Raw genomic sequence first — 27554 nt, forward strand, 5'->3', positions numbered from 1 at the left:
AAGTTTTGATCCCAGTCACGTCATAAAAAACGTACGATCCCAACATTTGTCACGAGACTTTTTTTGTAAACAATGCTACCGTGACCGGCGATTATTTGAGAGGTCTTTTCAAACTTCAGACATCTTCAATTATGAAGCCGGTGAGGAAACTTACCAGAAAAGTAGTTTACCCGACAAATTTGGAGAAAATGAATGTAGCAAGAACCAAAATTGTATTTTTCCCTGAAACAATCGGTGGTTTGAAGAGTATAAAAGTAGTTTGTCCCGAAAGTATTAAAGACAGGGACAGTTTAAAAGAAATAATTTGTTTATGGACCATTTTATGAAGTAGTTCGATGCGCATGATATCTGCAACACCTCATATGGGGCATATTCCAGGAATGAGAACAAACTGTTATTTTTCAACATTGAAGATGAACGTCTCAGTTGGTTAATAAAGGATTTACTGTCATATATCAAGAACATTCAAATGCATGCAGAGAAAAAGAAAAGATTCACGAGGGAAACGTATCAGGCGTTGGTCTTGACTACCCAATCCACTGTGGCCTGCGTAAAATACCTCATAAGTATATATTTTTATTATGTCTTGACGAGGAACCTAACAAGCGATGATATCGAGCTTTTCTGTAGCCACCTACAATGCAAAGCGGGATACAATGACACAATGGACGCAAGGTCATGCCTTGATGCAATCGACGCTCCATACAGGAATTATTGCGGCATCAAAACATGGCAATGTTGAGCTGAGGGATGAAAATAAGATCCGCGATGTAAGAACCAGTTTACTACAATGAATAATATGCCAGATGGAAGAAAAATATAGAAGGAATGAAAGTTCCGAGGATGTGCAAATTCCGTAGCTTCCTGGACACATAACGTTTGTCATTACAAAACCGTTGCAAGGTAAATTACATCAGATTTGTGTGAATAACACTTTATTGTTAAGTGTACGCTAGTATATAAATAGGATTAATTTATTTCAGATTCAACAGCTTCAATGCCTGGTATTTCTCTGGCTATGGTAGCAGGATATTTAGTGCGTGTGGCAGAAGAACAAACAGACTGTGAAGGCTGTTTAAAACATATCTCTTCTCCAGCTAGTGAAAGTCCAACATTGTGTCTTATTCGCTTTCAAGATCGAGGAGCCCTCAGATACCCGAAATCATCGTTTGTGGCTCTCCTGCAGTGCGTGACGGAATTTGACACCTCTGCTGTGCAGTATTTACCCCGATGGTAGATACTAAAAGTGTGTACGTTTTTTCTGAACGCCAGGTTCATCAGTGAAATTAAGTGTAGAGAGTGTAAAGACGACAAACTACCTCTTTTTCTCCTCCAAACATTTCTGAGAACTCTATTAGACAACATTGCTTCGAGCCACTCAAGTAGAGGTGAGAAAGTTCTGAAATTTGATAAGAAGCCCCTGAGTAGGAAAGTTTTAAAACTTTAGACACCTATCCAAGCCAATGAAGCACAACTATATAAATAAGGTACTGTGAATACTGAAAACAACTTTCAGCTCTCTATTTAGGATATAATTTTTAATTATAGACGTACACGGCCATGCGAACACGAGGGGTCAAGAACGCGATCCTAGTGGCTGAATGGTGAACTAAGATGGCACCCGTTTTCATTAGTACATTTCAAGGCCTTGCATTATAGCGTAGGCAACGCTATATACACAGGTCTGGTCACGCTCCCAGATTTCTTTGGGGAAGCAGCCATTTTGGGACCAAAGTTCTCTATTGTACTTTTTGTCGCCTGCGTGTTAGCCAATGCAATGAGATTAAAGTTATAATAGGTTATTGTGTCGCTCCAGTTGCGAAAGTCACACAACAAATGGACTACATTATTTAGATTCCCGAAAGATAAGAATAGGAGGGGAAAATGGGCATAAAATGCCAACGACATAAATGGCAGCCAACAGAAAATACACAGCAGTGTGAGGTTAGTATAAATTTTGGTAGAGAAAAATGATGTCACAATCACCAAGCTCATTCTGTTTACTTTGTAAAAAGCTTGTCTATCAAAGCATACATTACTGACATATCTTGATTATAATCATTTACTGCAGCTTCGTTTGGAGGAATGTCTATTCGAAGTAAAGAAAGCAGATGAATGGAAGCTGCTAAAATTGAATGCCACTTTTCGAATTTCCTGATTCCCCGAAATCTTTCTTCGGTGTTGATAAGTCCCGGACGGAAAGAGGTCTGCCTTCAATGCTTGTATATGAAATTGTGTTTGTCATTGTATTGGGATCGATGGTAATTTATTGTAATAACCTTTCTTTCTTTCTTTCATAATCCGTTCACCCTCCAGGGTTGTTTTTTCCCTCGGACTCAGCGAGGGATCCCACTTCTACCACCTCAAGGGAAGTGTCCTGGAGCGTGAGACTTTGAGACGTGGGATACAACTAGAGTGAAAGACCAGGACCTCACCTGCTATGCTGAACAGGACCTTGATGGGAATGGGAAGATTGGAAAGGATAGACAAGGAAGAGAGAAGGAAGCGGCCATGGCGTTAAGTTAGGTACCATCTGGGCATTTGCCTAGAGGAGAAGTGGTAAATTACGGAAACCTCTTCGAGGATGGTTGAGGTGGGAATCGAACACCCCTATACCCAATTGATCTCCCGAGGCTGAGTGGACCACGCTCCAGCCTTCGTACCACTTTTCAAACTTCGGGACATAGTTGGGAATCGGCAGCTAATCACACTAACCACTACACCAGAGAGGTGGACAATAATTGTAGTAAATTCATGTATATCAATGACCTCTCAGGTTCTTTAACATTTAGACATGTTTTTCTTGATAAGAGTAATGTAAAATTTGCATAACTTATTCGATTATTATTATATAATATTTTTTCTTTCTATTATAATAATAAGTTCACGTTTCCTCATCCCGGGGTTGAGCAGCTCCATTTTCAAGCAGACCCCCAATGGAGGTGAGCTGTATATACCATTTCAACCACATACCAGCCCTCCTGCCATTTTTAAATTTCTGGCAGTACCGGAAATCGAATCCGGGCCCCGATGACGGCAGCTAATAACATTAACCGTTACGCTACGGAGGCAGACACACTGTTGTAATGTATCGCAGTTTTCTAATATTTGCGTGTTTTCCTGTTACTGCTAGTAATATTTATTGTAATAATGTTGTTTTAGGTCACCCAACGAGCTATCAACTGAGGTAATATCCTATCGGCAGTTTACGGCCAGATTCCACACCCTTTTATATCGGTTCCTTCCGCGTACCTATATGTTATTACTAGCAAGATACCCGTGCTTCGCTACGGTATTATATTGAAATTTATAATTGAATGCTTATTGTTTTAGATATATAATCCTCCAAAATTCGCGATCTGACTCGTTTTCTGCGAGAATTTACCAAAATTCCCGATCTGACTCGTTTTCTATTATTTTACGGCACGTTTCCTCCCATTTTTCAATCTTCCTTTTCAGCAATCGATTTCGTACTTCCCGGGTTAGGCTCAGGTATTCCTCCCGGTCAGTTGGGTCCGTAAATCTGTGCCATCTTTTCCTATAATCATTTTTAATATAGATAAAACCCTTCAGGAGATACGGCGTGGTGTCATATTGGGTGCCCCGGCGGCACTGAACCCGCGGCCGGGCTGCATTCTTAGTCATTACCATTCCAGGAGCCGTTTCCAGCGCGGTCCGCACATTTGACGACGGTCCGGAACATTATTATTATTATTATTATTATTATTATTATTATTATTATTATGTGTTGCTGGAATGGCTGATGACAGGGAAAAGCGGAGTATCCGGAGAAAAACCTGTCCCGCCTCCGTTTTGTCCAGCACGAATGACACATGGAGTGACCGGGATTTGAACCACGGAACCCAGCTGTGAGAGGCCGGCGCGCTGCCGCCTGAGCAACGGAGGATCCTTATAAGTACATTAATAACAGTAAAATCAATTGGTCTCACCTCCTTCTACACCCCACCGCCGTTAAGTTTATCCCCCCCCCCCCCACCCAAGAAAAATTAAAAGAAGGCTTGTTTCTTTATGTTTAAGGGAGATTCTAAACACCAATGTTCACGTCTATTACCTTCAGCTTTGAGATATAAGTATCCCCATAAAAATAATTTACTTTTGTTGCACTTCATTTCACACTACTCCCCCCCTCCCAAGTGAATTTTCCCGCAAAAAATACTTGTTTCTTTAATAGTAAAGGATCTTCTAAATACCAATTATCACGACTCAAAATTCTTCAATTTTTTGATATATGTGTCCTCATGAAAGGAATTCAACTCCTTTACACTCCCGCCCACCAAGATGCCCCCCCCCCCAAACGCGTTTTTCTTTGTTTTTAAAGGAGATCCAAATACGAATTATCACGTCTGTAACAACTTTAGTTTTTATTAGATGTATGTATTCTCCTACAATTAAGTCAATTAATTTTTCAATTCTTTCACCCCCCCCCCCTTCATTGGATTTTCCAACAATACGTGTTTCTTTACTTTTAAAGCAGATTCCAAATATAAAATTTCACGTCTGTAACATCTTCATTTTTGAGATATCAGTAGCCTAATTAAAAGAATTCTACACCATTTTCAGTCACTTTTACCCCCTCCCCCCGCTCCACCCAAGTGGTATTTCCGAAAACTAAAAATACACGCTTCTTTATGTTTAATAGAGATAAAAAATACCATTTTTCACTTCTGTAACATGTTAAGTTTTTTGAGATATACTGTAAAAATTCTCATTTTAAAATTTCACCCTTTGAGTTCCCCTTAAGTGGAGTTTCCCAAAACAAATCATGTATATTTCTTTACATTTACAGGAGATTCCAAACACCCACTTTTTACGTCTGTAACATTTTACGTTTCCAAGATATTCTGTAGATATAGTCTTTCAAAAAATTCACCCCATTTTGTCACTCCTGTTTAACCGCCATTAATTGGATTTTCCAAAAACAAAAAAAAATACGTGTTTCTTTATTTTTAAAGGAGATCCCATATACAAATTTTCATTTCTGTAATATCTTTCGTTTCTGAGATATATGTATCCTCATTAAAGGCATTCAACCCATTTTTCACCCTTCGGATTTAAGGAAACAAAAAGATACGTGTTCCTTTATTTTTAAAGTAGATCCCAAATACCAATTTTCAGGTCTGTAATATCTTCAGGTTCTGAAATATAAGTAGCCTCATTAAAGGCATTCAACCCATTACTCACCCTTTTACACCCTTTCTATTGGGATTTTCCAAAACAAAAGAATACGAGTTTCTTTATTTTTTAAGGAGATTCTAAATACCAATATATACGTCTAAGTACCAATTTTACATCTGTAAATTTTAAAGTTTTAAGATGTAGACACACTCATTTTAAAAATTTCACCCCCCAATATTTGGATTTTCCAAAAACGAAAAAATACGTGTTTCTTTACTTTTAAAGTAGATCCCAAATACCAATGTTCAGGTCTGTAATATCTTCAGGTTCTGAAATATAAGTAGCCTCATTAAAGGCATACAACCCATTACTCACCCTTTTACACCCTTCCTATTGGGATTTTCCGAATACAAAAGAATACGTGTTTCTTTATTTTTAAAGGAGATTCTAAATACCAATATTTACGTCTATAAACTATAACGTTTTGAGATATAGATACACTCATTTTAAAAAATCATCCTCTTTTCACCCCCCATTAATTGGATTTTCCAAAAACAAAAAAAATCGTGTTTCTTTTATTTTTAAAAGAGATTCCAAACACCAATTTTCAGGTCTGTAATATCTTCAGGTTTTGAAATATAAGTAGACCCATGAACGGCATTCGACCCCTTTTTCAACCTTTTCCACCCTTCCTATTAGGATTTTCCGAAAACAAAATATACGTGTTTCTTTATTTTTAAAGGAGATTCTAAATACCAATTTTCACATCTATAACCTTTAAAAATTTTGAGATATGGATACACTCATTTTAAAATATTACCCCCTTTTCACCCCCTCTTAATTGGATTTTCCAGAAACAAAAAAATACGTGTTTCTTTTCTTTTAAAGGAGATCCCAAACACCAATTTTCAGGTCTGTAATATCTTCAGTTTCTGAGATATAAGTAGCCTCATTAAAGGCATTCAACCGCTTTTTCACCCCTTTTCACTCCTCCTATTGCGATTTTCCGAAAACAAAAAAATACATGTTTCTTTATTTTTAATGAAGATTTTAAATACCAATTTGTACATCTGCAAACTTTAAAAGTTTGGTGATATAGATTCACTCATTTTAAAAATTCACCCCCTTTCACCCTCCGATTAATTGGATTTTCCAAAAACAAAAAATACGTGTTTCTTTATTTTTAATGGACATTCTAAATACCAATGTTTACATCTATAAACTTTAAAAGTTTTGAGGTATAGATACACTCTTATTAAAAAATAATCCCCCTTTTACCCCCACCATTAATTGGATTTTCTAAAAACAAAAAAATACTCGTTTCTTTATTTTTAAAGGAGATCCCAAACACCAATTTTCTGGTCTGTAATATCTTCATTTCTAAGATATAAGTATTCTCTTTAAAGGCATTCTACCCCTTTTTCACCCCTTTTCTCCCCTCTTATTGGGATTTTCCGAAAACAAAAAAATACGTGTTCCTTTATTATCAATGAAGATTCTAAATACCAATTTTTACATCTCCAAACTTTAAAACTTTTGAGATATAGATGCACTCATTTTAAAAATTCACCCCCCTTTTCACCCTAGCATTAATTGGATTTTCCAAAAACAAAAAATATGTGTTTCTTTATTTTTGAAAGAGATCAGAAGTACCAATTTTGAGGTCTGTAATATCTTCAGTTTCTGAGATATAAGTACCGGTATCCTGATTAAAGGCATTCAACCCCCTTTTCACCCTTTTTCACCCCTCCTATTGGGATTTTCTGAAAACAAAAATACGTGTTTCCTTATTTTTAAAGAAGATTCTAAATACCAATTTTCACATCTGTAAACTTTTAAAGTTTTGAGATATAGACACACTCATTTTAAAATTTCACCCCCTTTTCACCCTCTTAGCGACGGAATATCCAAAAATCCTCTCTTAGCGAGCACCTACATCTTAATATGAATATATCCCCAAAATTTCATTTCTTTATGTCCAGTAGTTTTGGCTCGGCGATGATGAATCAGTCAGTCAGTCAGTCAGTCAGTCAGTCAGGACAAGCTACTTTATATACAGTGGCGGTCAAAATAATAGAGCCACCTCTATTGACGAGATTAAGAACTAGGATATCTATTAGTTCGCAAAATCTCCACGAGTGCCGTGTTGTCAGTCCCTTTTAGACAATATCAGGGAAGACGTCGCTGCTGTCTGTAGTCGTGCGAAAGGAAGCGTTTGAGCTAGATGTGCGAAAAGAGGCATAAAGGTAAGAATCTTATGGGTCAAAATAATAGAGCCGTTTTACAGAAGTCCCGTTCAAATTGATTTTTTGCAGTTGTTTTGGGGGCTAGCGATATTATTTGTCAACAAACCTCCACTCAATATTATTTTGTATGTAAACTGACGTTTGGTTTTGTTTACATTCTTCTAGATGGGCAGAGCAGAGCATACAAGTGATGATGGTCGTATAGTAATGTTCGGGATGTTCAAAAGTGGGATATCCATGAATGAAATAGCCAAAGATTTACACGTTTCGCGAAAACGAGTCCAGAACGCTATTAGACTGGCAAAACAAACAAAGCCGCAGGTGGGGAACAGGGGGCGACCTCGTGTAACTACTCCTCGCGTAGACAGACTCATCACTAGGGAAGTAAAGAAGCCCATTTTTGCCACCACCACGACTGAAAGCCATTTTGTTTAGCGACAAAAATGATGTTCAACCATCAACTTCAACGATTCAAAGACGACTGAGATCCGCAAAATTGAATGGGCGCATTGCGAGACAGGAGCCACATGTTTCAAAAGCTAATGTTCGGAAAAGGTTGGCCTTCGCCCGGAGAAATGAACACAAACCCAATATTTGGTGGAGGAACATCCTTTGGTCCGATGAATCCAAGTATAATAGGTTTGCCTCAGACGGAAAAGTCTATGTGCGCCGCCCACCAAACCAGGAATTTAATCGCAAGTACACTTTAAAAACTGTGAAATATGGTGGCGGAAGTGTTACGGTATGGGGATGTTTTTCATGGTATGGCCTTGGTCCAATACACCGTATCAACGGCATAATGAACGCAGAAATGTACAACGACATCTTAGCAAATGTGATGCTGCCTTATGCTGAAGAGGAAATGCCGCTGAAATGGAAATTTCAGCACGATAAAGATCCAAAGCATACTGCAAGGATCATAAGGCAGTTTTTTCAATATCACCATATCGAAGTATTAGAGTGGCCACCTCAATTCCCTGACGCATCATCCATCGAGAACTTATGGGAGATCGTAGACAAGAGAATTGACCGCTCAAAAGCTACGTCTTTAGATAAACTTTGGCAAGAAATCCAGAGAGCCTTGTATGCGATCAGCAGCGACGAATGCAGGCGTTTAGTCGACTCTATGGGTAAGAGGTGCAGGGAAATCCTCAGAAATAAGGGTTAAACCACAAAGTACTAATGCACTCCTATGCAAAAACGACTGTTCCTGTCAATTTCATAAGACTTAGATCAAGTACAAAATATTTGTGTCAATTGGCTCTATTTTTTTGACCCTGTGGTCTGGTATTATTTTGAATATTATTGATTAGTTTCAGTTGTGTTATCTATATAACTGACTGTGGTACATTGTGACTCTATTGTAATGGTTCCTGTACAACGTAAAATTTTGTTTCCATCATAGTACAAACATGTCTAGTAATAAATTTGCACTTTATTCTAAACCTTTGCCAGGTGGCTCTATTATTTTGACCACCACTGTATATAGATTTAATTGTAACCGTCCATACATTTTTATCATTATATTACTTTGTTCATGCTCAGGTACCTTAAATTAGATCTAGGCCTACTATGTTAAAAATATTATGATAATTTTGTCATCGAGTCTGGTTTCAATTTCATTGCAACTGTTCGCAATTTATGAAACCCGAGTTCTCATAGATGGCAAAAATAAGTATCTTATTATTATATCACAATTCGCAGGTTATAGAAAAGCTGTTAATTGCATCTAGTCCGAAACAAATAAAACTAATTTTAACAGCTTTTGTGTTTTTAGGGACATGTTTTAAATCTGAAACCCGCCGGTAAGCAACATGTAAATGCTGCAGGGATTGCCCACATTGATTCCCTAAATGGCGGCTCCATTTGACTGTAAGTGTGCGATGCGCGGCCAAATACACGGAATCCTGAGATCTAAAGATGTGTTTTCACGACGACATGAAACATATAGGTAAACAAACGCTTATTTTCTGTGAATCTTCCGTAGACAGGATCTGGAGAAGTTGCTTTGTTCTGGAATATTGTCTTTGTGAAAGCGTAAAAGGTGAAAATGATGCATAAATATCGGTATAGTAACTAACTAAATATATATAAGGTGACTTTCGTGATGCGTCACATTAACAGGACGTGTTAGCCTAAGGTATTACAATAAAAGAGAAAGCCCAAGATATGAGCAGTGTAAAACAGATCATATAATAATAATAATAATAATAATAATAATAATAATAATAATAATAATAATAATAATAATAATAATAATAATAATAATAGTATACTTCGCATTTGTAATTTAATAATACTGTTGAGATGAGCAGTTTATGACTGAGAAATCTGCATAACGGCCTTCAGCTGCGTGTCGAGCTGATTAGCCCAAACAGTAAAAGCGATACCGGTATTTCAATGTGCTCAGGTACTAAGCCTCAAGGCGGTAGATTTACTGCCACCTAAAACAACTGCTGCGGAGAAAAATTACGCCACCTCGGCGTCTCCGAACACTTCAAACGTAGTTATTGAGACATAAAATCAATAATAGTATGATTTAGTTCATAGGGTTCTGTTTCAGATCTTCCAATTACATACACAGCACAGCACATTGCCAACCACTGCAGAAACACGTAATTATTCAATACATCCTTCTACACAGGGTTGGTGTCATGAAGGGCATTCGGTCGTAAAACCAGGCCACGTCTCACAAACCTAACAACGCTGGGTTCGAATCAGAGTAAGAAATGGGCATATATCGTCACTGCCGGGACAAAATGTCCTATGGGAAATATTTTAGCTTAGAACTTTGGCCGGTAAGGTTCTGTCATCTAAGGTGCAATATTGTGTGAATATTGCCAAGGCATTCTCGTTCTTCATAAAGTATGTGCTGCGGGTCATTATACCTGCAAAAATATTATCACATAGGAGGTTTTGTCCCGGTAACGATGACGATATACTGTGTTTAGGGAGCTATGAAAATTAAAAGTTTGGCTAGGTCTCGCAAGCTAAATACTGTCTGGGTCGGAAGACTACAGGGGTTGACTAAATGAAATCCGATGAATGTGGTGAAGCTGGTATGTATATGGAAGCAGACATGGCTAGAGGCCCTCCGGTCTCTAGTTTGGAGCCTAGGTTTACCTCTGTAATGGCATCTTACAACAGGCAGATAATATCGTAGACATGTCCTATGCCGCAACCAACGGGCACACGTTGTGGCACAGGTACTCTCAGAAGGTAACAAAAACTACAGCCATAAGTAACGAAGAGCGTACCATCTAAGAAACTACAGCAAGAAGAAAATTCACAAATTATATACAATTTAAAAGGCTGTGGTATCTTTCTCTACACGTCTGTGAATTTCTCATAAAAATGCTCTACGTGTTATTAATACCACAACAATGAGCCAGTTGGAGATAGGCAAAATGCCGGGTCTCTCTCAAAAACTGGTAGTGGGAATGAATGAAACATATCTTCCTCTAATTATCAATAAAGTAAACAGGTAAGATATCGGCGCTGCTGTGCCAATACTTCGTATCTCCCAATGCTCTTCCTATCCATTATTTCCCGCTTCCCAGCCACATCGGAACAGTTTCGTTGAGTTCATTTTCCTATGTGTATGTGTAAAGGAAAATGAACCCTAAATACATCATACTGTAGAGGTGCTTAAATACGTCACCGAAATATATATTCCGAGAGTACGTTTACAGTAAGGTTCATTTCCTTTTACACGCGCACATAGAAAAGCGAACTCGGCGAGAATTGTTCTGATGGACTGCATATTTATGTGTTGCTGGGAGGCGTGACCATTTCTAAGGAAAATAACGGATAAGACGAGCATTGTCACATTCTCAGTTTTGTCACAGTAGCAACTATATATTGTAAAAACTCAGAACATTTAATTATGTTTGAATAAAATGAGTCGTATGCATCTTGTCCATAGTCGTAATTGGACGTTCAGTTTCATAAACAAGTTCGTTGCCATTATAGAATCGTATGTATGTTTAGTCCTCAGCGCGAAGGCTGGTTGGATCCTCAACAGTTCCGCCATCAGCTGTCATAGATAGCCTAGGCACCACTGAAGAGGCGTACTAGGGAAATGAGGAGTGAGGTAGTTTCCCGTTGCTTTCCTCACCGAGCCAGAAGTTGCTATTACACATCAGTCTGCCAAGCCCACTGAAATGCATGCACCAACTGACCCTATGAGCAATATTTTCACACCATTCATAGCAGGGACTGGCTACAGAAGGAATGGCATTACTAGCATCACTCATACCTCAGTCACTTTCATTTTGTCAAAGCCAAGGATAAAGCTGAGACGGATCAATGAAAGTAACAAAATTGCTCTAGCCCATACCAGAAGACATAGCGCACTGTAAACACTAGGTCCCGCCAGCAAAGGCATTATAGAATCGTATAATAACTTATATGAGTCGCTTAGTTCCAAAACTCAACGTGTCCATGTTAAGGTGAATTGAGAAAAAATGTTATCAGTGTGAATATCACGACTAAATCGATGAGAATGTGTATTATGATAAAGTCGATTGTTATGATTTAAATAACAACAACGACATTAATGTAAGATTTCACTAGAGTTAAATAATAATGAAAGTTTGTTGGACATGTTGAGCTTTGTAATGAATAATAACAATAATAATGTTAGTTGCTTTACGTCCCACTAACTACTTTTACGGTTTTCGGAGACGCCGAAGTGCCGGAATTTAGTGCAGCAGGAGTTCTTTTACGTGGCAGTAGATCTACCGACACAAGGCTGACGTCTTTTAGCACCTTCAAATACCACCGGACTGAGCCAGGATCGAACCAGCCAAGTTGGGGTGAAGGCCAGCGCCTCAACCTTCTGAGCCACTCAGCCCTGCTGTAATAAACAACAATGTGGTTTGCAATGGATTCTGAGGGAAGTTGTACACTTAATTCAACTAAACATTCTTATTTTCATGTTAAATTCAAGAAAGCTCTTTTATTTGATTACAATTTGTTTGCAGTGAACATTTTCCTCTTCAATAACTTCAACATTAAGAGTAAATTAATAATGTCTTCTAGCAGAACGCTTTCAACAATAGCACCGCTCTCGATCATTGGCTCACATTACCCCTCCTGTTCTTCTTTCTGCTCCTAGAAGTTCAGCTTTCTAGAATTTGCCAGTTCCTTGTAGAAGCTGAGATCTGGATTAGATTCCCGTTTACTACCACAACGTTTTTGAGTAGATTTAGAACGTTATAGACTTTTGTAACTAGGTAAAACACCAAGCTGGTATTTGTTCACTAAATATTTGGTTTATGTTCTTGCCTCTTCTGCAAACACCTCTCGGCTCGCCCAGGTATGTGAAATTATGTTGCTTTGCCTAGAATGGTTACTGTGGTTTTGTTTCTTTTGTGTCATGAATCTTTTCGTAGAACCAAATTTGAAATGCCAGTTAACAGGTGGTTTTCAAATTCTCTGAGTGATTTCTCTGGTTTCCTTCCATGTACACAGATCTCTTGGTCTTTTCCAATTACGTCGTGGCTATGCAGCTAATCTCTTGTTCATCCATTTCACTAGTTATATAAGCTACAATAATATACACACAGACTTCTCTATAAGTAAAGAAGCCACTGTCGATACATTGAACTACGCATTATTAACAGCAAACCTTTCTTACAACAGTAAGCTTCCTTCTGTTACAAGGTTACTCTGGACATACTCAGTTTTGGAACAGAACTGAAACTTTAAGGTTTAATATCTAAGTAATAAGAAGAGCTATGCAACAAAACATTATAACATATTGAATAGAGAGCCCCGAAACATACAATATATATATTTTTTTTACATTTTTGTGAATATGTTGAGTTTTGCCGGACCCGCGGTTTAGGGGTAATGTTCCTGCCTTTTACCCGGAGGCCACGGGTTCGATTCCCGGCCAGGTCAAGGATTTTCAATTGCATCTGAGGGTTGGCTGAGGTCCACTCAGCCTACGTGATTACATTGAGGAACTGTCTGACGGTGAGATAGCGTCCCCGGTCTAGAAAGCCAAGAATAACGACTGATAGGATCCGTCATGCTGACCACACGACACCTCGTAATCTGTAAGCCTTCGGGCCGAGCAGCGGTCGCTTGGTAGGCCATCGTCCTTCGGGGCTGTTACGCCATTGGGTTTGGTTTGGTTTATGTTGAGTTCTGGAACTAACCGACTCATATTGTTATGTTAAAAGGAGCGAAAATGAAGTTTGATTTGAGCTTCAGTTGAGGAATTTCAAAACGAATACGTGAATTCTGTACTTTAATATATTTAACGTGCACTATTGTATTTCAGACGGCGCTTAATTTCTTTACTAACACGAATATGTTTTTTCGGCTGGGGGCCTATCTGGAATTAGTGTGGACAGAAAACCGACAACGTGGTAACCAAGCAATCCGTGTTCGTCATCTGTCAAGTCTACGGGTGTTAGAACACTATAGAGTAAGTACAAATGGCGCCGTGTTTTAAACGTATTTCCACTGTCTTTGACCGGCGTTTCTTCTAAGTCACAGCAAAGCCTCAAAGACAGCAGAATTTTTCCCATAATATGTACCTATCTTGCGAATATGATGGCCATAAAATTGCGTGCTAAATCAGCGACGATTTTGTTGGACGTAGATAATGAAGCTACGTATTCCTTTCGATTTATTGCAACTCTCTGTTTCTTCTATGGGTGGAGTGAAAGTGTGCATTATCTGTAACACCTGCATGTCGTAAGAGGCTACTAAGTGGGGAGCAACTCCCTCAAATCTGCATACCCATGATACTATGCTTTCCCGCGTAGCAGAGACATTCACCTGAAATTGGGGATGCGAAATGTGGGTTGGGATTCATCTGAAATTGGAGATGCAAAATGTGCGACTCGATGTTACCTAGCAACCGTGCAGGTTGTGATGTGAAGTTTTGAAGGATGGTCATGGCTGAGAGACCTTACAGTGCAGATAGTCGATGTGATCTTGCAAGCTTTGATCTGAAGTTCTAATGGATGGCCAAGACGGAGAGACTTATTATCAAAGGGGAGCGATGTGAAGTAACTTACTGATGGATGGCCATGACTGAGAGACCTATTATGAAAAAGGGACGTTAGACTGCAGATGGTCGATGTGATCTTGCAGGCTGTGATGGGAAGTATTGATGGATGGCCATGACTGAGCAACACATTGTCAAAAAGTGGCGTGAGAGTACAATTTGAGATTAATTTACTGATTATTGTCATTTCAGTTTCCGAAAGGAAACGTTGACACCATTTTTCTTGATATTTTTGAGATGTACACTTTACACTCAGTTCACGGCCAACCATTGAAATAGTCGATGCCTTGCGTGAATGAATGTACCTAAAAATTCAAATTTCAGTCGACCCCCTATGGGTGGGGGACGCAGACGAAGAATACACCCACGGTATCCCCTATCTTAAGAGAGGACTAGAAGGGGCGACCAAGGGATGATTGTATTAGAACCATGAAAATAATTGTGATTAGTACCATCACGCGGGGAACTCCATGAGTCGCCTTTACTTGAGAGTAGTGCCACTATGTTAGGTACAGAAAAGGTTTGAGATTAGTAGCAGCAGAGAGTGAATAAGTTTTACAGTATCCGTGATTAGTACCATTGTGAGAAACACCACGTGTCTGGACGTTGCCGATGATTCGTACCACTATATGAGCGACACCGTGGGTCTGCGTTGCCTGTGATTAGTACCCACTATGTGAGGAACACCACGGGAATACCGACACAGGTGATTAGTACACAATAGGTTTGCGTTGCCTATGAGTGGCGCCATTATGTGAGAAATACCAGGGGTCTGCATTACCTGTGCGCGTACAATATTTGTAAATAGTACCATAATGTGTGGAACACCGTGAGCCTACGGTACTTTTGATTAGTACCGCAACATGATAAATACCTTGGTTCTACTTTACCAGCGATAAGTACCATTATGAGGGGCCGTTGACCTGGATTTTGAACCCCTTTAGACAACAAGCATCCTCGATTCAGGACTGTGCTTTGGAAGCAGTCCCTTGCTCAATAATATTTTTTTGATAGTTTCTGGGAAAGTGGGGCATTCCAGGTCGGATCCATTGATTGTTTTAAATTCATATCCATGCAATCATTCTTCATCATCACGTTTTTTATTCTGGTGCGTGGATGATTTTGAACTCTTGAATTTTCATTACATTTCGTCTCATTTCGAACCATTAGGGGCCGATGACCTAGATGTTAGGCCCCTTTAATCAATAAGCATCATCATCATCATCATCAAATTTCAATCGATAGATGCACTTGTTCTTCCATATGGCGCAGCATAGCCTATTACATCTAAGCACTGAAAAATCTAACATTAATGACTTACTTATCTTCCTGAGCTTGTGTCCTCCGTGACTAATCACTTCCTCTTCACCCACTTCAGCCTTCAGCTCGCCTCTTCTCGCCTGCATGAGCAAGTGGATCATGTCGGGCCTCACGATGCCCTGCTTCTCACGAGTGCTGATGGTCTCGTGTACCAGGTCCAGGAAGAAACTCTTTTCCTGTTTGCTGAAGATCGAAATTCCCAGCAGCTGAAACAGAGGAAGAGTCTTCAAGGTCTGAAACACAGATTCGACGCCACTTACTAGTCAGTCCGAGCGGACTCTGCCATTGCTTGTGTCAAGCCTCATCACTTACACCACTGCTCTTGGTAATTTTCTGTACCCTTTTAACCACTACGAATTTAGATTTAGGGAGTTTCTGACTCATCGGATGATCTTTATAAAACTTAATAATTAATTGCTTCTGAAACAATAATGTTAAAAGCATAGCGTATAGCCGAGTGAAGAAAGTGGTGATCAAAGAGGATATAATAGAAGAGAGAGGAAACTAAATAATAAATTTCGGAGCGAAGCCAGATGACACTTGTAGTTTCAGTCCTCAGTCAGAGATAGCGCCACAATGCGCACTGTGTGCAAGTCCTTACTATTATGTTCAACAGATAGCGTAGAGGAGTAATTTTGGGAGTAGTGACGCACATCCCGTCATGCTCACCTCCCCAGGCCTACCCCAGTTCCTTTCCTACCAATGCCTAATTCCACCACCTTTTCGCCTAATGTGACGATTATAATCCAGTTCTAATATTTCCATTCGCAAATACATTATAATTCATATATTTTTATTTCTAAGTACTTATAGCTGAAAAGGGCAACGCATATCCATCGGCGTTCAAACAGTTCGGTAAACGTTTGACCTCTCGTCTACTTGCTTGCCCAGTAAGGGGTGATTAATGACGGCAGTGGTCTTTAAAACGGAAGTCTCATTCCCCAACAGAAATCCTTACAGCTCTGTTGCCAATGCACCTTTTATTAAATAGAATTCAGTCTTTGCTTTCAGCTCAGATAATTCACACGTGCTTCTTTCGCTGTTTGGTTCGTTAGTTAACATTTGTGAAGTGTATTGCTTTTCACATAGCTTCATATAATAATGTAGAAGCCGTGGGAATCAAACCTGGAAATTAATTCACCATAAGATTCTGAATTAAGGGGCCTCCGTGGCTCAGGTGGCAGCGCGCCGGCCTCTCACCGCTGGGTACCGTGGTTCAAATCCCGGTCACTCCATGCGAGATTTATGCTGGACAAAGCGGAGGCAGGACAGGTTCTTCTCCGGGTACTCCGGTTTTCCCTGTCATCTTTCATTCCAGCAATACTCTCCATTAACATTTCATCTATCAGTCATTTATCATTTCCCCAGAGGATTTCGACAGGCTTCGGCAGTCGGCACATTTCCTATCCTCGCCGCTAGATGGGGGCTTCATTCATTCCATTCCTGACCCGGTCATATGACTGGAAACGGGCTGTAGATTTTCATTTCTCAAGATTCTGAATTAAATCCGCCGGTGCACACAAACGATCCTCAACTGAGTATCAGTAGCACTGATATTCGACCGAATAGTACTGGCTCGGTGCCCACGAGTGATACTCGACAAAGTAGCAATGGTTCCGTGCCCATGAGTGATACTCAACCAAGTAGCAGTAGTTCTGCGCAGAAAAAATAGACGAAGACTTTAAGTAAGCAAATTCAACGGATGATAGGAAAGAGATACGAATACGTTACCAAGAACAACGTACGCAAGGGTTATTATTATTATCATCCCAGTCCATAATTCGTGATTTCACTTATCTTTCTTTAATGAAAGTAAGACGTTGATACTAGCTGCATGAAAGTCATATTTTATAGCTTTACTTTGACGTGAGTTCAAGCAGTGTTTAGGGAGACCTGCTATTTGTGTTTAAAATAGCCCATGGCGATCATTTACGGCTATTTAAAATTTCTTTATCGAGTTTATTTGGCAATTCCTTCTGCTTTTCTTTCTTTGTTTCTTTCGATCTTTCTTTCCTTTTTTTCTTTTTCTTCCTTCTAACATCTGCGACCACTGCACGGATTATGCACGGAACAAGCAAGATATTCTGCAATACTGGTTTGTGCTGTGGTTCATGATCCGGTTTTTATATTTAAATTGTCTTAAGAATAAATTAAATGCTAACATGTTTAAATAATCGACGCAAAATATGACAGCCTTGCTCTTGGCAGCGCTCATTTGCATTTAAATGACACGTGCCCCTTCTGCCCAAAAGAAATAAACCGACTGACAACCCTCATTATCACTAGGGTGGACCAAGTTTTGGGATTAGAAGCTGCCGCATGGGTATACGTTCAGCGTGAGGTGTTTACTATGTTGTAAATAATCATCTGACACACCTAGTTCGTATGGCAGACTATGTTATTGAGAGCATAACCTCACAGCACAAAGTAACTTTACTTGAAATGAAAGTTTGACGCTTTTACACAAAAGCTTATATTTTGACAAATAATACATCCCTTCAAAAGCAAAACAGCAGAGCACAACATACGCAAGATATGGGTATCTCATCAGCATCCAAGTACTACATGAAAATAAAAATAACAGAATTAAATGTACTGAGATAGGAAATATATAGAAATGGATGAACAGAATAATTCAGCTTCCAGCCCCTGAGGTGTGCTCAAAAAAGAAATACAGGATTTCAGGAGGACTGGCGAAGATGCATTTCTAATAAACAGGCACGAGGAACAACGATTTACAGCGTTTACTATTTCAAATAGTACTGGCACATGGGCATATTGAACTTAAACAACACAAATAGCATCATGGGAACTCTCGCATAAAGTCGATATGAGTTAGTTCGAACAAGGTAAATCGATTGGGTAAAGTCGGATTCAATGCAATCCAACGATACAGTATTATCTCCATAATACTTAACGTTATATGTAATCCCTTGTCAGAAGGGCCCACTGATTGAGGTTAGACTTTGAATACTTCACCTCCAGTCAAATAGCCCCTAAATATTAAAATATCTCATTTCATGCCTACTTGCCTGCCATCTACGTAACCTGCCTACAACTATCTACACGCTGTGAATGCCCTCCTGTGTGATCTAAACAAGCGACTGGAACTACCAATAGTCTCGTTAGAGTTTCATCGGAAAGGTGGTAATTCTTCCACCAGGGGCAGCACAATCGCCTGAGACGCCAGTGGATGAGACTTGCCATTATTGTGTATTATGTATCAAATGATCGCAATTTGTATTGCCTCTATTATCACTGTTAACAGGTTTAGAAATTTTATATTATTGGTATATTCATCAGTGAATAGTGCGGGTTGTGTTATATCTAATAAACAGCAGATCACATCGTAATAGTAAAAGGTACCGCCACACCATGCCCACGTGTTTCATACCTGCCATGTAAGTGCTTCCCAACACTTTCTGTCTGTTGGGTTCGTTTCCGTTTCGTAGGGACCTCACTTGCCGTACAATCTTGCTGGTTGACACTATGCAGTCATGACTTTTTCGTGACTTACGAGATAATACGTACTGCCACTGCCGTTTTGTGAAAATCAGTAGTGTTATATTTGCGAGTATAAGTAAACTCTATTTTTCTGTACGGTTGTAAATCTGTTTGGTTAATACCAGGTAAGTAGAATTGTGACATTTCCTAATAATGCATTTAATGACGTAGTTCGTGTGAAATGACGAACGCAACATTTTATTAATTACGGTCTTATTTCGTCCAATTATAATGCATAGAATTCAATTAGGATGTCTAACAAGCAATAATATTCTGCGAGATCTCCTCCGAAAAGGAAATCAATGTTACCTCCTCTATAAAGATCAATTCAGTTGAAATGGAAGGAAATTTCGTTATCAACCTAACCTAACCTTGTCACGACTTTTGTACGGTTTGCCTTTGTGTATTCTTTTTAACTTACGGCATATGTACATGTAATATATTTACTTGTGTCTATTATTACAGCGTAGTTTCTCTTCAGTCCGGCAAGGAACAGAAGATTTTAAGAAGGAAGCTGAATTGTTTACACCAGGCAAACACAGACGAATACGATTATAGTAACGCGTATATCAAAATAAAGGGAGATATACAACATGACATTGTGCGAGGGTGAAAGGGAGTGTTTATTTCTTAATTCCTCATTGAGCTTGAAAACCGACGTAATTATGAATATCTTGATTGATTATTTACTTGGGCAAGGGAACCTAATTATTGATACTTTACATTGAGATTAGTTTGTCTATGGTTATTGTTACCGTGGTTGGTGGATCAGCAGAGGTGAAAGAAGGTGCCGGGGTCAATGGGTCTAACTACCAAATCAAAGTTAATTTAAAACCTTAACAAGGTTATATTTTCCGAGTTTTAACAATCAGTAACAACAAAATTTAACAGGATCCAAGAATTTTAACTCTCTTGGGCTACAAGCCCCTAGTTTTACAATTTCGAGCTCCTAGCTCCACGCCCAAATTTGTTCAAGGGCAGAAATCCCCTAATAATATGGAGCACTTGCTCCCACTTTACAATGTCAAGCCTCCCAGAGGCATTCCAACAACACTAGAAAAGAGCTGACACGCTCTCAGTTTTTTAAGCCTATTCAAGGCAATACCAGACTTTACAATTAATTGCCATCAAGGCACAACTTACAAAATGACACGGGGGTATCTTGTACCCAACCTACTGGGCCTTAGCAGACAAAGAACAGGTTAAGTAAATGGCCCGAAATACCAAAATGAATGGAGGCGTGTACTTGCACTCCTAAATACTCATTCTGAAACCTAAAAGGCACTAGGCCGATGAAACAGGGGCTATTCTCAAACTATGGAGGTGACTTGTATAAGACTTATTTAAGACATTAAAGAAGAGAAAATCAGTTACCAAAACGTAGTCACCTCAAAGCAATATGAAGGGGAGCTCGAGAGGGTGAATCACTCTCTATCCCCGAATTACAGTTACAGATTTCATGAGATTTTCACATTAACCGCCAGAACGTACATTTTAGAGAATTTGTTTACATATTAAAGTTTCGGACCCTTCCCTCAGGTTAAATTGCGGAGCTAGCAATAAATGAGAATGTTAAACGGCCGTTACCTTGCTGAAGAGCTGCTGCCTGATGAAAGAGGCACCTCCTGGCTCCTGCTTCACATACACACACTTAGTTAGATGTTGATCAAGTGGCCAAGAGACGTGAAAAGCCGCAGTTTATAAACCCTCGGGGAAGGTTCGAGACCTTTCATGAATAATTAAGCCACACCCTCTTACTTTTATTGGTTAGCTTAAAGTTACACACCAAAATGAAGAAGAAGCCTGTGATTGGTTGGAAATTAATTACAGGAATTCTTGATTTGTTAAATTCAAAACAGGCGGAAAGAAAGGATAAATATTGCCAACCCAAGAGTGAATAAACAAAATTTAGTAAAGAACAAACTTATGGATACAAAATTTTTTCAAATAAAGTTCCTTCTCTTCGCGCCAGGGTGCACGATCATAGTGTTTGTAGTGACATCTGTTGCAGAATGTCCACACTTCTTGATCAATGAAGAACAAAACAAATAGAAATACACACAGTACTGGCAACTTCATAATCACAAAATTACGGTAGTGACATCTTCTAACGAAACGTTTAAATAGGACTAGTTTCAAGTTCAGTGTTTCTCCAGTAGGGGAGTTCTTATTGGCGCAAGATTTAAATGTGCGGCGTAGAGGTGTACCTCCCGGTACAGTTATGTCTGGTGATTTGAATACATAACTAGTCAAGTTGGAAGCAATAATGAGCCATTGAAAACAAGTGAATAGGGCGGTGATATTTGCTTTTTAGTGCATAGTTATACGTGACAAGTAGTGGCATTTCCTTAGGACCAATAAAAGAGTAGTTTTCTCCTGAAATGGAAGAAAGCTGTCCGAAGAAAATGCAATATTGTGACTCATAAATGTTTCGTGTATGATATTCATTTTTGCAATAACTTCTTTATAAAATAGACTTATCTACGGTGAATGGTAAAAGAGTAGCGGTGGAAATTAAAACAGAAGTTTTCCCCGTAAGTTTATATTTCCTAATCTGCGCAAATCTCTCTCTATGACAATTAAGAAACGTAGCTCTCTCGTGAAGAGGCAATCCACGCGAATAGATGCCTCTAATAAGAGCCCTAATCAGCACATGAATGTCGGGATCAGTCCTTATGGTTAGCAGTTGAAGACAGCCCTGATGATGCCACAAATGCTAGAAATACAACGCTGTGTTGAAGAGGAGATTGAAGAATTAGAAACGTAATTTCATTAAAAAGCAGATTAGACTAAATGTCACTAAAGTTAAATTACATTTTCCTGAATAAAACATTTAGAATATAAAATCAAACAGCAGTTTCACACCTTCAAAACAATTCGCCACTCTCAGCAAAACGCAGAAAGTTGTATTCGATAGTCCTACAATGTTAAAGAAATACAAAATGAAAAGTAAAAATGGAATGAGATATAGAGATGAATTAATTTTTCTTCGATTCCCTTACTTTAAAGAAATAAAGTAAAGGTTGTCGTAACATTAAAAAAACATGGTGGGTGAAATAGCAGGACTGCTGGTATTGGCTAACACGAAAATACCACGTACACTATACGAATGGTGGAAATGAAATGGCGTATGGCTTTTTTTAGTGTCGCGAGTGTTCGAGGACGACCTGCGCGTCATGATGTGGATGAAATGGTGCTGAAGGCGACACATAAACCTAGTTCCCGAGCCAGCGGAATTAACCAATTATGATTAAAATTACCGACCCTACCTGGAAACGAAGCTGGGTCCCGTGTGACCAAAGGCCAACACGCTAACCATTTAGCCATGGATCCGGATACGAATGTCGATAATTTAACATGATAAATGTTTTCGTAACTGCTCAGTTAGGACTGCATTGATAGATATCGTCAAATCTACCATCATTGAACCTTAATGAAATGAACGCTATCATGCTATGTTAAGTGTCGTCTATTGCATGTATTTATTTACATGTTTCGCTGTGTCAGTGTTGTGTTATTCATATTTTGAACGTTGCTACTAAGATAATACATTCGTTCGTAATATTATTATCGTTTATTGTGCATCATTTCAATTACTGTCTACAAAATACATGTTTTTGACAGTAATCTTGGAGTTCCTGGAGGAATGTAATCTAAAATTCGAAGCTTTCACGTCGGAATGTTGTTATTTAGATGAGTCCCTAACCATAAACAGTTGGCAGCTGATCCCCCTATGATGTCCACCATTTTGGTTGTGTTATTACGGTCTGAGATATTGTAGTCGGTCTCGGTCTGAGGATTGGAGTCAGTCTTGATCAAGGAGAACTGCAACTCTAAGTAGAAGGAACTTAACTTTTAGCTGCAGCATCTTTGGCAACCGACCTGAGGTAACGACTAATGTGACGTCACTTCCATCAGACAATTTGACGCGGTGCACAAATTTTCGGATGACCCCTAGTCAAAATGAAGTCAGGTTCCATGGCTAAATCGTTAGCGTTCTGGCCTTTGATCACAGGGTTCCCGCGTTCGATTCCTGGCAGGGTCGGGAATTTTAACCATCATTGGTTCATTTCCCTGGCACGGGGGCTGGGTGTATGTGTTGTCTTCATCATCATTTCATCCTCATCACGACACGCAGGTCGCCTACGGGAGTCAAATCAAATGACCTGCACCTGGCGAGCCGAACCCGTCCTGGGATATCCCGACACTAAAAAAGCCATACGCCATTTTATTTCATGTCAAAATGAAAAAAGGATAAATTCTTTTTTGACAAGGCATTGTGGAATAATCTTAGACCAACTAACGAAGAGGAAGAATGAAGAATCGAGCATAACTGTGAGATCAGAGAACTTAGACAATGTTAAGAGAGCAGTCGCCAGCCTATGGTTACATGTGGGGGGACTTATCAGATGCCTACCTACTGAAGATCTATTCCATATAAGAGGGAAAAGAAGCGGGTGAAAGTTATTTTTTTTTTAATTGAACAAATATTACACTCGTGTTTAAACATTCTTCTTTTCATAATGGCAGCATGCCATGAGGACAATCTCATATATCAAGTACACAATTCGCTTTCAATACACGTTACGGACAAAGCAATGATCGTCTTAATGTGATGTATGGCAGTACGTTTCATCACTCTGGTTCTTCACGTCTATTACACTAACCGCCCGATGACAGCGTCAACTTATCTTGCGTTACTGTTTCCGCTCAAGGTGCGCTAAATGTTCCCGGGAGGTGCTGGTCAAAGTACAATGGCTCGTCGGCGTATTTTCTCCTTTCCCTCGTCGCGGGAAATTTCCCGCGCGTTGGTAACACTGTTTCTAATGACATGCTAGAGGAGAGATCTTGCCGGAAACGGCGGTCACTCCACATGCTTGTATCAGGAAAACTACGCGCATTTCGGAGGACACCGTGTTGGAGTGTGGTCACTTGCTTGTGAACACTCAGGCAATATTTACCGTTTGAGTGGTGGCACGCTCTCACTATTGCATGCAGCCTGCTCGTCAACAGCGTGGCAACTAACAGTAAGACAATGAAGTACATAAGGAATGCAGGAAAGAAAGCAGAAGGAGAAACATAGAATAGCTGAAATTCTTACCTTCAAAATCTTAGGAATAAACATGGATGCAAGGAAGATTAAGCTTTTTATCCCTGTGAAGTTTGTGATCTGTTTTCCCATGAGATAAAACTCGTTGTCTTTCTCCTTCAGAGAGTCGATGTGGACGCCAAACGCTGCTGTTGCGATTACGTCATTAGTGTATCTGGTGAATAAATCCTTCAAATCCAGGACGTAGGGTTCACCTGGAACATGAAACAAACAGTTGGAGATTACTCGCCTTCATTAGTTACGAACTAGCAAGTTATATGAGAAAGGGTTGTAAAAATAAACCACTTCTCCCTTTGTTAAAATTCAAATTATCATAAATATGTCTCAGTATGTAGGTGCTTCTGTGGCTCAGGCGGCAGCGCGTTAGTCTCTCACCGCTGGATACCGTGGTTGAAATCCTGGTCACTCATTGTCAGATTTGTGCTGGGCAGGTTTTTCTCCGGGTACTCCAGTTTTCCTTGTAATCTTTAATTCCAGCAACACTCTCCATTAACATTTCACCTGCCACTCATTTATCATTGCTCCAGAGGTGTGCGACAGGCTTCGTCAGTCGGCACATTTCCTATCCTCGCCGCTAGATGAGGGCTTCAATTGTTCAACCCGATCGAATGACTGGAAACAGGCTGTGGATTTTCATTTCATGTCTTAGTATGTATGTGGAAGACACACAGGAGAGTTCCTGAGAAGTGTCAGAAGTCTGTTTTGGAGCAAGGATGTGATACCCAGGACGTGCTATGTACCTATTCTGATATATGCAGCAGAAACTTGGGTAATGAGGCAGAGAGCCGTAACTATGTTACAGGCAAGTGCAATGACATTTCTGAGAAGCAGGATAGAAATGACAAGAATGGATAAGATGAGAACGAGAAGGTTAGAGATATAGTAAGAGAAGAGGGACTACAGAACATGATAGAGGCATCTAGACTTAGATAGTATGGACACATAAAAATAACGATAGAGGAAAGCATACTGAGGAGGATGCATGAAATGGAGACAACAGGAGAACGACAAAGGGGAAGATAAAGAGACCGGTGGATAAAACGAGTGGAAGAGTGTGTACAGAGAAGAGGAGAGGACTGGGCAAGAGTGAGGAAGGAGGAGTGGTGGGAAGGCCAGAGGAGATGGAGAAGCTCATGTTCAAAGTAGACCTGGCCAACAGCTGGAAAATGCACATGATGATGATGTCCTACGGTCATGGCCATCCACCAGTCGCTGCTAATTTTAGATGACCACCAGTCATATGACACAGGCCGCACGGTTGCTAGCAAACATTGTCTGAACATCCAATCATACCTTACATCACTGCCTGCACGATTGCTAGCTAACATTGTCTGAACACCGATCCATACCTTACATCACTGCCTGCACGGTTGCTAGCTAACATTGTCTGAACATCCATTCATACCTTACATCACTGCCTGCACGGTTGCTAGCTAACATTGTCTGAACACCGATCCATACCTTACATCACTGCCTGCACGGTTGCTAGCTAACATTGTCTGAACATCCAATCATACCTTACATCACTGCCTGCACGGTTGCTAGCTAACACTGTCTGAACATCCAATCATACCTTACATCACTGCCTGCACGGTTGCTAGCTAACATTGTCTGAACATCCAATCATACCTTACATCACTGTCTGCACGGTTGCTAGCTAACATTGTCTGAACGTCCAATCATACCTTACATTACTGCCTGCACGGTTGCTAGCTAACATTGTCTGGCCATTCCAGCCACCACCCTTTGCTCACGAGGACATTAATTGTGGTATGGTCGAAACCCAAGTCTGTTATACAAATAGATAAAGCATAAATGGCGAGAACCCAAGACAGAAAAGTTAAAATAGATTAGGTTTTCTTAATCATAAAATTGGCTGAAGCAGATATGAGATGAGCACGTAACAAACAAAAGGATATATAAAAAAATTACTCACACACATATTCTTGGAGGCTATTTTCTTTTAAAATGCATAGGAGTCTTTTACTTTCTCAGGAATATTCTCATCAACTTCTTCACTTATCTCATTTTTATACGTACATAGGGAAGGATACTATTAATAGATTGAGACAGTACCAACCATTGGTACACGAATTTGTCACAAAACATTTCTTTTGTGAAAGTGATACCTCAATCAAGGAAAATATGATTAGTAATATATATACTGTATATATCGGCAATCAAACCCAAAAAGTAATTGCAACCGCTCCAGAACAAAACGAGACCAAACTTCAGTCCCAAAGGCATCAACAATCTCCAAAGAGTAGCCTCTCTCAGAATTTAAAATGAAATAGAAGCACTGCAGCCAAAACGAATAATCACAGAACACAAAGAGGTTATAGAGAGGAAGAAACAAAGGGGCGTTCCATAGCTACAGTAGTGAAATAAACATAGTCAAAGATGATATGAAAGACATAGAATAAGATCCAGAAATATAAAAATAAAACTGATAAACCAGCCAGGAGCTGAGACAAGGTAAACAAATAAACAACGATAACATAAAAACTGAAGGTTACGTCCATTAGTTACCCGGTACCAAATAAATAACACAGACTCGACATTCATACAACGCATCAACACATCTCAACATGAGCTCAAGTACGACGTCGCAGTTGGAGAGAAAGTAAAAGGTCTCAAATGAAAAATCTTCATAATTAAACATCACACACACCTCTATCAAAACGGGTCAGTGTTACCTTTTTTTTCCCTCACGTAGGAACGAGTATATATATATCAAGATATTATAAAGTAAATCCACAATGGCAAAAGCACTATAGACATCGCCCTCATAAGAGGAGAGTTAAAAGGGGATATCAACCCACTTTGGAACGCGAACCACACACCAATAAGAAAACATATTCCAATGAGCATCAACATACAAAGTGAATGGAAGGCAAAGAACAAACAAGAAAGGAGACCACTCTCAAGGAGATTGTATGTTAGAAAAGTGGAAGAAAACCAAGAACAGATGGAACAAATCAAAACACTAATCGACAACTCAAATGTAGAGGAAGCAGTGCATGAACTAGAGAAACTCTTAACAAAAGCAGCCAGCCCCAGGAAAGTGCGAAGAGCAAAAGCATGGTTCGATCAAGAGTGCTTCCTATTAAGGAAAGAGGTGCTTCAAGCTCTACACCAACTAAAATCGGACATCGAGTATCATACACTCCTTCAGACATACACCGAGAAAAGAAGATGCTACAAAACACTA

The 27554-nt window shown here is 39.5% G+C and overlaps 1 protein-coding gene across 2 annotated transcripts in view; it reads right to left on the reverse strand.

Moving 5' to 3' along the window:
- LOC136857416 (cytochrome P450 9e2) overlaps window positions 1-27554 on the reverse strand; it is a 110128-nt gene that overhangs the window by 19993 nt on the left and 62581 nt on the right. For both annotated transcript variants that reach the window (XM_067136066.2, XM_068225177.1), the window contains 2 exons: window positions 24335-24537; window positions 15731-15935 (listed from right to left, as the gene is read on the reverse strand). In XM_067136066.2, coding sequence (XP_066992167.2) covers window positions 15731-15935; window positions 24335-24537 — 408 coding nt within the window. The remainder of the gene's footprint in view (window positions 1-15730; window positions 15936-24334; window positions 24538-27554) is intronic.

This window comes from Anabrus simplex, chromosome 1, assembly GCF_040414725.1.
Source record: "Anabrus simplex isolate iqAnaSimp1 chromosome 1, ASM4041472v1, whole genome shotgun sequence".
Taxonomy (NCBI): Eukaryota; Metazoa; Arthropoda; class Insecta; order Orthoptera; family Tettigoniidae; genus Anabrus; species Anabrus simplex.